The following is a 14354-nucleotide window of genomic DNA, read 5'->3' as shown; positions in this document are numbered from 1 at the left end:
GCAATGCCCTTCTTTCAGACCACTTTCAACTCCCTTAAAACTGCCGTCTGATTTCCGCCTATGACCACATTATATATAGACTCTGTTGAGTTCCCCGTGTTGAGAATTCAATTATTAGCCCATTTGCGAGTGTCCACCTGACCTTCTTCTCTTTCTCCTTAGGACTGCCCTCCAGAAGCAGGTGATTTCCGTACCCAGCAATGTTCGGCGCACAATGACGTCAAGTACCAGGGGCAGTTTTACGAATGGCTCCCTGTATCTAATGACCCGGACAACCCATGCACCTTGAAGTGCCAGGCCAAAGGGACAAGCTTTGTTGTGGAATTGGCTCCTAAAGTGCTGGATGGGACCCGATGCTACACTGAATCGCTAGATATGTGCATTAGCGGCTTGTGCCAAGTAAGGACAATACATTTTTTTTTTGCTGATTTTCACACACCCCACACATTCTTTTTCTGTGTCTTTTTTGTGTCTCATGTTTTAATCTCTCCCTTGCCCCCTCTCCTCCGTGCTGCTTGCTCCTACAGTCTTCTTTAAAGTGTGCGTTCATTTCCAGAGTCACTTACCTATTTGCTTCTGAGATGCATTTTATCAACAGTAGGGTTCCCCCCCCCCCAGTTTCTTTAAAGTTTGTGCCAGCTCTTCCTGTTGAAACAGCCTGAAAAGGTAACCCTTTCAAGGCAGTCCTTTCAAGTTTTGCATTCCCATTTCCTTTTAATTTTTAATTAGTTTTTATTAAAAAATTTCTTGTGTTACAAAACAAACAAGCGGTGAAAAGTTCATATACCGGTAGCATCTCCATTTTTCGTTTAGAGTCTTTTTCACAGTTCATTTATGTTTCGTATGAGACACTGACATTCTAGATATCATGCAGTTGGGAGGGGGAGAGAGGAGAAAGATGGGAAGGTGATGTTCTTTCGTTCTATTGCATAGCGTTTGTGTAGACTATTGTGTTAGCATCATGTGAGTAGGCCTTTCATTTGTACCTGTATTAAATTTTTATTGGCATTGCGAGAGATTAGAGGATCCAGTGCCTGCCTGGTTGAGTTCAGTTGGTTGCAGTGTGGTTTTTTGTTTGTTTTTGTGTGAGAGGGGGAGGGTTGTTGCATTCCCATTTCCCAACATGTAGGTAATTTATCAGTTATGGGATACTGCTATTCAAAATACTTAGCTGTGTACCCAACTACAGTCGTACCTTGGTTTTCAAATAGCTTGGTTCTCAAACGTTTTGGCTCCCAAGCGCCACAAACCCAGAAGTGACTGTTCCAGTTTGTGAACTATTTCTGAAAGCCGAAGTCTGATGGGGCTTCCGCGGCTTCCGATTGGCTGCAGGAGCTTCCGCCAATTGGAAGCTGCACTTTGGTATCCGAATGTTTTGGAAGTCGAATGGACTACCGGAATGGATTCCATTCAAATTCCAAGGTACGACTGTACAGTTTACTAAGAGTAGACCCATTGAAATGAATGGACCTAAGTTAGCCATGTATATTCACTTCTGCAGCTCTACTCTGAGGACAGCTAACATTGGATACAACCTATTATTTCCGTAATTAACAATGCACTCATTACAGCTCCATTCAGTTCAATGGTCATGCCCTTGATATCAGTGTTCTTATGTTATGGATTAGACACGACAGGCAAAGTCTGAAAGACTGGAACGTATTCTACGGTCCCAATCATTCCAATGTGCACATGGAACTACAAAAAAAGCTGGGGCTTCCAATATTCTTGTCAATATTAGCCACAGCTTCCAATTTCTCCAGAATGGGAAGGCCCTGCAATTGTTAGAATTTGTATGTCTGCTAGAGCTTCATAATATTAGAGCGACTGCCTGCCCCTCGGTGGGGAAGTCTAACAGAGCCTCCAGCTTGCGTGAGCCAAAGACGGGGTGGAGCTCCGTTAGACACCTCCATTGAGGGTTGCAGGTACATCTGCCATATTAATTTCAACATGCTGAAAGCTTTTCTGTGCCACCAGGCTTGTGCCATAGTTATCCAGTGGTCCGTGGGTTTGTCATACAGAACAATTCCGTTAAAGAAGGGAGAATGTTTCCAAGGCAGACCTGCTGCCACCCGGATACTTGATTTTTAAAAATTAAAAAACAAACCTTCCTCTCCTCTTCAACCCCTGCTCAGCTCCATCACCCCCGTGAAAATGGGCAGCCATTTCTAACTCTGCATTGGCTACTGCCAGCCTAGCCAACCTGAGCACAAGTGACGCAATTCAACGTTAGCAACATCAGTTTCAAAAATGGTATTTGCATGAATAATGCTTGTGAGCTCTCAGAGATATCCAGCTGTCCATTGTTGGGGGGGAAACAAAGCTAAACTGGAACCAGCCATTGTCTGACCCAACAAGACAATACGTAAGTTCTTATGTGTTTAAATAATACATGCATTTAACACATTATATGTTTATAATGATACATAATAAAATTACTTCATCTAAACCTCTGGCTCCTAAAGCTTTGGGGTCAAATATGAATCCAGACTGACTCACTGAATTAAAACAAAAACAAAAAAAGGGATGCAAGCATTTCTGAACTTTACTGTAGTTCCAAATCCAAGTTTCACAGCTCTGCCCATCCATAATCCCATATAATTCCTGACATTTTATTAGCATTTGAACTGGATTTCCTTTCTGTTTCTTATGGTTGTTTTTCCCCTAGCGCTCTTTCTCTTCAGTGTTGTGTTCTGACCTGGCCCACGTCTTTATTGTTGAGGGAGATGTTTAAGCTAAATGGAATGTGATATAAAGCCCATAGTTTCACTTATCTCAGCTCTGTAATTAACCGAAACAGGGACATGTCTCTTTATTTCATCAGAGGACACAATGGCCTTTCTGAAAAGTGAGCTTAGTCGAGTCAGAAGACCTTGCTGTTGGCTGTTTCTCAACTTATTAATAAGCGACTCCAGGGGCAATGTGTTTAATTCTCCCCACCCCCCTTGCTAGTTGGCTAAAGTGCTTGAGCTCAGGACAAGATGTGGATTTGGAGCATTCTTGAGTCAACTAACAATCTGTTTGCCAGATCGTATTGGACTAAGGCTGGCTTGTGTTTTAAGGTCCAAGTTCAGGACACACCTTTCTGAGAAAGCCTTCCATTGCTAATAAATAACATCCACCATTGAAACATGTGTTCCTTGTTTTCACACACTTGGATATAAGGAGAGATGAAGCACAGCACTGACAATTATACTGTTATTTAATATTGTTGTTGTTCTTGTATGTTAAAATCCAAATGCCCCCTGGCTTGTGCATCTCTGTAAGTTTCCATCAGGCATGCAGGACATTGAGAAATTATAAGAGAGAAGATCGATCACACACAAACTGCAAAATGATTCCCAAATCTGGACTCACTTGATGCCCAGAACTAGCATAACTAATTGGTTTCAAGAGGAGCCATTTTTGTCACTGCACAGCTGTGTCAGAAAACAGGACACCACTCCACTTGATGTGAAGGAAGATCAGAATCCTTTCCAGATCATTTACACAACATTTTTTTGTTGTGGGTCAATATAACATATAGGCAATTCTATAGAAGAATGCTGTTGTGCCTTCTAGAGGTGAATTGTCCATTGAACACAACAGAGGTAGAAGACTCTACTTGGCTTGCAGGTCACATGATTGAGATTCAGCCACTCTGGTGGCAAAAGTCAGTTCACTACTATAGAGAACCCATAGTCTCAGACTACCACCCATAGTTAACTCGGCAGTATGCTTGAAGTGGAATTAATTTATTCAGCCAGGACCAGATCAGTGCGCGGCGCCCATAATCTGCATGCAGAAGACCCACACTGAACCCATGTTTCTTGCTCAAGGAAGTGAAGCAGAATTGGCGAAACTCACATCATGTAGTTTCTTGGATGTGTCGTTTAAGAAAGACATTCAACAAACATGGCAATGTACTGCTAGTCCCTGTTTCCCTGTTCCAAGTAGCTCTGAATGGCACCGCCCCTGTGTATCTTGCAGGTGTTGGCTTGGTAGAGTCAGCAGCACTTTTGACGCATTTAAACCTCTTGGTCTGAAAACGCATTTAAACCTCTAAGCGTCTGTAATCATTCTTTCTTGTTGAGCCCTGTCCAGCATTGCATCATTTACACTTGGCCTATATTTGCAAAAAACCTCCCAGGGCATGTACTTTTTCACCGAGCTAAAAAAAATAAAATCCAATCTGTAAACATCTTGTATATTAAGCATGAGTCCAAGACAACTCTCAAAGCAGACCATATATCTGTCAACAAATATGTTGATATTACCACCAGCAATGACACAATATGTATCCTCTCCAAGGGAGGCGGGGGGTCTGTTGTTAAGGATGTGCTTGCTTGGCGCCTAAGTTACTCCAAACCCCAAGAAAGTAAGACGTCCTATAAATGCTAGTGTGTTCTCAGAGCTACAGCAAACTAGGAGTGCCACATTGCCGGCTCCTTTTTAATAGGGAAAGAGATGTTGAACCTTACCTCACCATTTTGAATTGTTTTAGTTTTAAGTTGTGAAACAGATACAAAACTTTCTACAAGGGAGCTATAAATCTGCCCAGCTGTGATTGCATTTCAGAATCATGGGGCGGTAGTCAACTAAGCTTTACTCCATTAATTGGAATTAACGAACACGAGTACAATAGATTTACTCTGAGTAAAAGTTAGCTGAAAACCAGATTGACTTTTTAGTGCAGGGTGTGGCAAGTCCTTAGAACAGAGCCTACACAGGGAGACACTTTCTATGTGATTGAAAATCCTGTGAAAGATAGGATCTCTAGTCATGTGTTCGGATATAGGCTCTGGTCAGACCTTCTGATGAATTTAAGTAGGCTGGAGAAAGGGACAAGTAGATGGTTATCCTATTTCACTGAACATCTATTACTGTATATTTCCATGTATAAGTCAAGGGTTGGTTTTTTTTAATAAAATAATATTCAAAATTGTGGGTTGTCTTATACACAGATAGTGCAGAGGGGGGATGGGCGATTGGTTGCAGCCGCAAGCAGGAGATTGTCATTGGCGATTGGGCGGGTGATTTGTGGCTGCGGCAAGGGCTGCTGTCAGTTGGCTGGCGTTGCGGGAATAGGGAAGGCGATTGGCAGCGGCTGGGCAGATGATTGGCGGCTTTGGCAACATGGGTGATATTGTCATTGTCGGTCAGGCAGTCAGCGATTTTTGGCAATCTCCCCCCACCCCCGGAAAAAAGCTCAAAAACTCTTGGCAATCTCCCCCCATGTTCTTAATTACGAGTCCAAAATAATAGGGGGCGTGTTATACACAGAAAAATACGATGATCCCAAAATGAATGTTTTGTAGTGTGGCTTCCATGCTTCTACTGAGCCAACACTCTCTTCCCCTGAACTTTCTAGAACAGTGGTTCCCAAAGAGGGTGGTAGCACACCCAGGGGGTGTAAATGACTATCAGATTTTGAAAAGCTGGTATCACTGCATCAAGTTAATCAGTTTTGTTGAACTAATTAAACTAAATAGTTTTGATTGGATTTTGATAAACGTGCAGTTAATTGTGGTGAATTTTGTGTGTGTGTTGTTATCTTTCTTTGTGGGTTGTGCAAACCGCTATTCTGAATATGGCTTCCGGCAAGGTAGGGTAGGGGGCACTAGGGATCCAATGATGGTACCAAGGGGTGGTGACAAAAAAAGGGGTTTGAAAATCACTGTTCTAGACCCTCTTTCTGGCTTACGTTCAAAGAGGGCCTTCTTGGTGGTGGTGCCCGCCTTGTCAAGGAAATAAACAATTATCTGACTTTTAGAAGACATCTGAAGCAGCCCTGTTTAGGGAAGTTTTTAATGTTTGATTCTATTTTTCAAATTCCATTGTGAGGCACCCAGAGTGGCTGGGGAAACCCAGCCGGATGGGCAGGCTATAAATAAGTTGTTTTGTTGTTGTTGTTGTTGTTGTTGTTGTTATATCCTCCATCCCCCTAACCCCAGTGTTAATATACTTTATTTTTGCAGCACCCGTTGTGACACTTCTGTACCCTTTGGCATGAATCTGATTTCTCCTACGTGTGTCACAATTTCCTCTATTCTGTCTCACCAGCTCATTGTTTGCCCTAGTTTTTACTGAGATAGTGAATCCCTCTGTTTTGCACCATTTTAAACTGAATGGACAGCCCCTCCATACTCGTCCCTTCCTTCCCAGATAGAAAGCTAGATGTCAGGAAGAAAGTAAGACTGGAAGTCTTCCTCCTGTTTTTTTATATCAATTAAACTTTCAACCATGTGATCGCAGACATATCATCACCATGTCAGTGAGAACTGGACCTTTGCTTCCAGGATTCCCTCTCCTAACACCAGGCTTTGACACTTCCCTATAATCCCTGCTGGCCGGTGGGGTCACTGGGTTGAGCTCTGGTTCCTATCACAATGACAAAGGCAGGAGAGGTGGGGGGTAGACCATCATTCCTGTGCAGCTACTTTATTTTGTTGGGTACGTTCATAACTTCAAAACAGTTTCATCTCCACCCCATCCTGCCAAAGCAGATGGTGAGATTCATTTAAAATTCCGCTAGCTAGTATACACTAGCAAGCAATTTAAGCTAGCAAATTATGCCAAAAAAAATCCAAAACCCTGAGAGTAAGTTATTATGTATTTTCAGTATCAAGGGAAGTTTGGAAGTGTGGTGTATAATTCTATTGTGGTTAGCACCTTTCAGATGACAAAGTACGAAAGGTTAAAGGTAAAGGGACCCCTGACCACTAGGTCCAGTCTGGGGTTGCGGCGCTCATCTCACTTTATTGGCCAAGGGAGCCGGCGTACAGCCTCCAGGTCATGTGGCCAGCATGACAAAGCCGCTTCTGGTGAACCAGAGCAGCACATGGAAACGCCATTTACCTTCCCGCTTGGAGCGGTACCTATTTATCTATTTGCACTTTGACGTGCTTTCGAACTGCTAGGTTGGCAGGAGCAGCGACCGAGCAACAGGAGCTCACCCCGTCTGTGGGGATTCGAACCGCCGACCTTCTGATTGGCAAGCCCTAGGCTCTGTGGTTTAACCCACAGCGCCACCCACGTTCCCCCTTGGCATTTACCCTTGGCATATTGTGTTTTTCATGAATCCAGCATAGAAAGACGTATGTTTGAACTCCTGCCTAACTAGGTTGTTTCTTCGTTCTGTAGCTTGGGTTGGGTCATGCTTCGTATGTGTCTTCTGTCTGCAGCTTATTCTCCAAGGTAATCATACAAAGACTAAGGGCTGGCTTACTTCCTCAGAGCATCATTAAGTTTGCATTTGCAAGCTCTCTCTGTTTGGGACCCCTTCTGGATGACAACATGAGTGAAATTTATGTTGTTGTTGTTGTTTAGTCGTTTAGTCGTGTCCGACTCTTCGTGACCCCATGGACCATAGCACGCCAGGCACTCCTGTCTTGCACTGCCTCCCGTAGTTTGGTCAAACTCATGTTCGTAGCTTCGAGAACACTGTCCAACCATCTTGTCCTCTGTCGTCCCCTTCTCCTAGTGCCCTCAATCTTTCCCAACATCAGGGTCTTTTCCAAGGATTCTTCTCTTCTCATGAGGTGGCCAAAGTATTGGAGCCTCAGCTTAACAATCTGTCCTTCCAGGGAGCACTCAGGGCTGATTTCCTTAAGAATGGAGAGGTTTGATCTTCTTGCAGTCCATGGGACTCTCAAGAGTCTCCTCCAGCACCATAATTCAAAAGCATCAATTCTTCGGCGATCAGCCTTCTTTATGGTCCAGCTCTCACTTCCATACATCACTACTGGGAAAACCATAGCTTTAACTATACGGACCTTTGTCGGCAAGGTGATGTCTCTGCTTTTTAAGATGCTGTCTAGGTTTGTCATTGCTTTTCTCCCAAGAAGCAGGCGTCTTTTAATTTCGTGACTGCTGTCACCATCTGCAGTGATCAAGGAGCCCAAGAAAGTAAAATCTGTCACTGCCTCCATTTCTTCCCCTTCTATTTGCCAGGAGGTGATGGGACCAGTGGCCATGATCTTGGTTTTTTTGATGTTGAGCTTCAGACCATATTTTGCGCTCTCCTCTTTCACCCTCATTAAAAGGTTCTTTAATTCCTCCTCGCTTTCTGCCATCAAGGTTGTGTCATCTGCATATCTGAGGTTGTTGATATTTCTTCCGGCAATCTTAATTCCGGCTTGGGATTCATCTAGTCCAGCCTTTCGCATGATGAATTCTGCATATAAGTTAAATAAGCAGGGAGACAATATACAACCTTGTCGTACTCCTTTCCCAATTTTGAACCAATCAGTTGTTCCATATCCAGTTCTAACTGTAGCTTCTTGTCCCACATAGAGATTTCTCAGGAGACAGATGAGGTGATCAGGCACTCCCATTTCTTTAAGAACTTGCCATAGTTTGCTGTGGTCGACACAGTCAAAGGCTTTTGCGTAGTCAATGAAGCAGAAGTAGACGTTTTTCTGGAACTCTCTAGCTTTCTCCATAATCCAGCGCATGTTTGCTATTTGGTCTCTGGTTCCTCTGCCTTTTCGAAATCCAGCTTGCACTTCTGGGAGTTCTCGGTCCACATACTGCCTAAGCCTGCCTTGTAGAATTTTAAGCATAACCTTGCTAGCGTGTGAAATGAGCGCAATTGTGCGGTAGTTGGAGCATTCTTTGGCACTGCCCTTCTTTGGAATTGGGATGTAGACTGATCTTCTCCAATCCTCTGGCCATTGCTGAGTTTTCCAAACTTGCTGGCATATTGGGTGTAGCACCTTAACAGCATCATCTTTTAAAATTTTAAATAGTTCAGCTGGAATATCATCACTTCCACTGGCCTTGTTATTAGCAGTGCTTTCTAAGGCCCATTTGACTTCACTCTCCAAGATGTCTGGCTCAAGGTCAGCAACCACACTACCTGGGGTGTACGAGACCTCCATATCTTTCTGGTGTAATTCCTCTGTGTATTCTTGCCACCTCTTCTTGATGTCTTCTGCTTCTGTTAGGTCCTTACCACTTTTGTCCTTGATTATGGTAATCTTTGTACGAAATGTTCCTTTCATATCTCCAATTTTCTTGAACAGATCTCTGGTTTTCCCCATTCTATTGTTTTCCTCTATTTCTTTGCATTGCTCATTTAAGAAGACCCTCTTGTCTCTCCTTGCTGTTTTTTGGAAATCTGCATTCAGTTTCCTGTATCTTTCCCTATCTCCCTTGCATTTTGCTTGCCTCCTCTCCTCCGCTATTTGTAAGGCCTCGTTGGACAGCCATTTTGCTTTCTTGCATTTCCTTTTCCTTGGGATGGTTTTCGTTGCTGCCTCCTGTATAATGTTACGAGCCTCCATCCATAGTTCTTCAGGCACTCTGTCCACCAAATCTAAATCCTTAAACCTGTTCCTCACTTCCACTGTGTATTCATAAGGGATTTGATTCAGATTGTATCTTACTGGCCCAGCGGTTTTTCCTACTTTCTTCAGTTTAAGCTGGATTTTTGCGATAAGAAGCTGATGATCTGAGTTACAGTCAGCTCCAGGTCTTGTTTTTGCTGACTGTATAGAGCTTCTCCATCTTTGGCTGCAGAGAATATAATCAATCTGATTTCGATGCTGCCCATTTGGTGATATCCATGTGTAGAGTCGTCTCTTGTGTTGTTGGAAGAGAGTGTTTGTGATGACCAGCTTGTTCTCTTGACAGAACTCTATTAGCCTTTGCCCTGCTTCATTTTGAACTCCAAGGCCAAACTTGCCAGTTGTTCCTTTTATCTCTTGATTCCCTACTTTAGCATTCCAATCCCCTGTAATGAGAAGAACATCCTTATTTGGTGTCATTTCTAGAAGGTGTTGTAGGTCTTCATAGAATTGGTCAATTTCACTTTCTTCAGCACCGGTAGTTGGTGCATAAACTTGGATTACTGTGATGTTAAAAGGTCTGCCTAGGATTCGTATCGAGATCATTCTGTCATTTTTGAGATTGCATCCCATTACAGCTTTTGCCACTCTTTTGTTGACTATGAGGGCCACTCCATTTCTTCTACAGGATTCCTGCCCACAGTAGTAGATATGATAGTCACCCGAACTGAATTCACCCATTCCCTTCCATTTTAGTTCACTGATGCCCAGGATGTCGATATTTATTCTTGTCATCTCATTTTTGACCACATCCAGCTTACCTCTATTCATGGTTCTTACATTCCAGGTTCCTATGCAATATTTTTCTTTACAGCATCGGACTTTCCTTTCGCTTCCAGGCATATCCGCAACTGAGCGTCCTTTCGGCTTTGGCTCAGCCGCTTCATCAGCTCTGAATCTACTTGTACTTGTCCTCCGCTCTTCCTCAGTAGCATGTTGGACGCCTTCCGACCTGAGGGGCTCATCTTCCAGCGTCATAACTTTTATATGCCTGTTGTCTTTGTCCATGGAGTTTTCTTGGCAGGGATACTGGAGTGGCTTGCCAGTTCCTTCTCCAGGTGGATCACGTTTAGTCAAAACTCTCCACTATGACCTGTCCATCTTGGGTGGCCCTGCATGGCATAGCTCATAGCTTCTCTGAGTTATTCAAGCCCCTTCGCCACGACAAGGCATTGATCCATGAAGGGGTGAAATTTATATGACTCTTTTAATCCATATTTGTTTGATGTTGTTAGTGATGCAGGGATGCAAGTAGCTGAGTGACATATTTATGAGGCTTTGCGCAATTGTAAGTTCTCGTGGCAAAGCCCTTTTTGCTTTACGTATGACCACCCACCAGCTTAGCATAAAATCAACACAGACTTCTGGCTACATTCGGAAGAAGAAAAGCCAGCTTTTTGTGTGGTGTTTTGGAGTCAGGAGCAGCTGTCCTTGGAAATGCTGGCTCTGTAGCAGGATGGGTAGATGGCATGTTGAAAATGCACTGTGCTTCATCAATATTTGCATGAGAAATAATATCCACTTACTGCAGGCAATTTCACGCTTCATTTTTAAAATTGTCCTTTTTTTAAAAAAAAAACACACATAGAAAATAGCATGACATTATTTCTATAAACAGAAAGAAGTATATTCAATACAGCAGTGGTTTTCAACCAGCGTGCTGTAGCACCCAGGGGTGCCTTGAATCATGGCTACGGGTACTGTGGGCAACAGGGGCCTCCATCCCTCTTTCCTTCCCTCTCTCCTCTGATGCCATTTCGCGCCTCTGCCTCCCAAAGGCTTCCACAGCTGTTTGTTGCAACAGTTCTGGCTACAAACTCCCTGGGTGAATGGTGCCTCTGGGGCTGACCAGGGGGGGTTCCCAAGCCACTGTGGGGCAGTGTGAGGGGGCACCTCTATTTGGGGCGGGGGGGCAGCTCAGAGACCAGGGGTGGCAGCTGTGGCTGCCCAGAGGACTCCCAAGGAGAGGGGAGAGGGGAGGAGTCTGAGAGACCCCCCCCCCACAAGGGAGGAGTGAGGGGCTGCCAGCTCTGCAAAGCAAGGGGTGACTGAACTGGGCTCCTGAACCCCCCAGGGGTGCCGCAGAAAGAATGTAGTCAGTTAATGGAGCTGTCAACTCAAAAAGGTTGAAAACCTCTGCAATACAGGATAACTGGAATGATAGACAACAAATTGAACCCATCTTTGTAGCAGTTCATTACTACTTCCAATGCTGTTCTAGAGCAATACTTGTGCCATTGATTTTTGATTTTTGCTACTGAACTCTCAGTACAATGATTCCCCTACGCCAGGGATGTCCAACAGATCGACTGCGATCTACTGGTAGATCCCTGGGAGGTTTTGGTAAATTGCGGTCGATTGCTGGGTCCCTTTCCTTAGCATTTTAAAAATAGAATCCGGCCCCACCCCCTCGCCCCGCCCTCCATTGTCAATCTGCAGAACGGAAGATGGACTTTACTCAGTGAGGCTGTTTGTTTCCTCAGCAATCTGTTGGTGAGTGGCTGCTCCCCTCCCCCCCCCAAAAAAATACCGCTAAAAATGGGGCTTTCCTCCTCCCTAGAAAAAGCTCAACAACTTTGACCTGAATCCCCCCAAAACGGGATGATGGAATGGGAGATGTTTGAAGAATATTTATTGCAAAATGGAATATCGAAATCCCCAATAACAGGCTTAGGCTGAATCTGATTTATTTTCTATGAAAAAAGTATTAAGTAGTTAATATATTTTTGAATGTGCGATAATCTGGGGAAAACATGAATTACAGACTGGATAATTGGAAGAACAATTTCTTTTCTTCTTTTTCTTTTTAAAGCTGTTTGGTGTTATTCCTTTTTTCTTTTCTTTTTCTTTTCATTTTTGTATTTTTACTTTTATTTTTCATTTTTATTCTTGTCTTTTTCTTTTTTTCTTTTTGCTCTTTTTTGTTCCTGCAATGGGAGGATTTTTTGTTGTATATTGTATGGGGAATTTTTGTATGTATGAAGTATGAAATGTTTGAAATTACATCCTTTTTAAAACAATAAAGATATTTTCAAACAAAAAACAAAAACGGGGGTAGATCGCTGTAGACCACAGTCTCTTGGGAGTTGGCCACCCCTGCCCTATCTACGCTATCAGTCCTGCTGGAAGACCAGCTCCATTTGCCGCCTCCTCTCCCTCTACGTACCTTTTTTCAGTCAAGTGGCCTATTAATAATTATATAGCTTCGCAGGTGACAAAACCTTACCCAATACAAGATGTCTGGTGATAAACCTTTCCCATACATGTCCCCAGTTGTCAGATCTGTGTGACTTTCCACTTCACTGATTAATTTCGCCTTATTTATTCAGAAGCAGAACAGAAAGTTTCACCACCTTTCTGCTAGTGGTGGAATTTGATGCCGGGAGCTTAGTTTTGGAAGAGACTACTATCCTTTGATGCCTTCTGCTCCATCCCTGTGCCTTTCCATACAATACTAAAACCATCACTTTACCTGGGGAAAGGGTGTTCATTCCCCATTGCCCCAATCATGCATATTTTCTTTTTCTGACCCGGGGTAGGGGGCAGACAGAAGAATATCACTGATGAGAGGCTCGGTCTGTAAAATCACTTACTGAGGAAGCAGATAGTTCCAATTGGAGCACCATATTTTGTCCTCACCTGAAGAACTTGCTGAGCTCCTCCTCCTGCAGTAGCGTTTAATCTGTTGATCCCTTTGGCTTGGAATCTCTGTGGCCCCTCAGGTTGGCTGGAGTTTCAGAAGAATGGCACATTCTTTGCCCTTCAGTGAGGAGGGAAGGGCTGCGTTGTGAAAGCCCATCCATAGGACCTGGACCATAGTTTTAATTGCAATGCTGCTGATTCTCAAATGTATTCCTAGATCTAAGAACAGAAAATGGTCTGCCAGCTCTTCATGTGTGAGACATAATTGGTACCCTCAGATTTCTGATTTTCTAACCACCTGTGACATTTTCCTTGTGAACTGAGGGAGAAGCACAGCCATAATATTCCTAATCAACATCAGAAATTGAAACATTAGCTTTGGGCACCATGCCTGGGAAGCTTTAACTCCCCCCCCCCAATCTTTTTGAAAGGCTGGGTTTTGTTTTTTCTTTTTTGCAGAACAAAGCTCTGAAAAAATAAATGGACCCACAAATAGTTTAGCTATCTGGGAAGTAGCGCAGAGGTTTGGGGTGGGGAGTTACAAGAGCCCAACATGAAAGAAGAAGCAATAGGGGGACCCAAATGAGGTCCCTGCAGACTTGAGGTGGGCAAATGTCCCCATCTTCAAAAAGGGGAGAAAAGACTCGGTCATCTACTGCTTGTATTCTTATATGCAAGTAGGAAAAGATCACTGGGAAGCAAATACCACATTAGTCTATTCCAGTGGTTTTCAACCAGCTTGCCATGGCACCCTGGGGTGCCTTGAATGATCGTCAGGGGTGCCGCGGGCAACAGTGGCTTCCATCCCTCTTTCTTTCCCTCATTCCCCTGATGCCCCCTCACATCTCTGCCTCCCAAAGGCTTGCACAGCTCTGTCGTAGCAGCCCTGGCTACAAGCTCCCCAGGTGAAGGGTGGTGCTTCCCAGGTCCCTGTGGGTCAGTGTGAGGAGGTCCCTCTCTTAGGGGTAGGGGGGCAGCTCAGAAAACATAATCAATGTAGGCAAGGCTGAGCCAGTGCCGACAAGAATTGATCAGGAAGAGCAGTCTTTCCTGCATTTTGAGGGGTTATTTACTGAAATCTTTCACAATCACCATAGGAGCTACTGGCGACAACACTGGCACCCATGCATGGAGTGCTAGAGCGATTATTTTATCAGTTGGGTGCTAATTGGTGGTCATATTGTGAGGGAGCAACAGTTGAGAACTGTTGGGGTCCTGTTGTAAATAGATGACTGAGAGGTGTTATCAGTTTCATATCCTCCAACATTTCTCTGATGAAAATAGGGATGCCCTAAGGAAAAGCCAGGACCCAGGTGGCGCTGTGGGTTAAACCACAGAGCCTAGGGCTTGCTGATCAGAAGGTCGGCGGTTCGAATCCCTGTG

At 44.0% G+C, this 14354-nt stretch overlaps 1 protein-coding gene across 1 annotated transcript in view; it reads left to right on the top strand.

Moving 5' to 3' along the window:
- The window catches only part of ADAMTSL1 (ADAMTS like 1), a 486266-nt gene that overhangs the window by 303794 nt on the left and 168118 nt on the right, over nucleotides 1-14354 (top strand). Inside the window, exon 5 of the mRNA XM_060269080.1 lies at nucleotides 163-399. Within this exon, the coding sequence (XP_060125063.1) occupies nucleotides 163-399 (237 nt within the window). The remainder of the gene's footprint in view (nucleotides 1-162; nucleotides 400-14354) is intronic.

This window comes from Zootoca vivipara, chromosome 16 (genome assembly GCF_963506605.1).
Source record: "Zootoca vivipara chromosome 16, rZooViv1.1, whole genome shotgun sequence".
Taxonomy (NCBI): Eukaryota; Metazoa; Chordata; class Lepidosauria; order Squamata; family Lacertidae; genus Zootoca; species Zootoca vivipara.
This window is presented reverse-complemented; position numbering and strand designations above follow the sequence as displayed.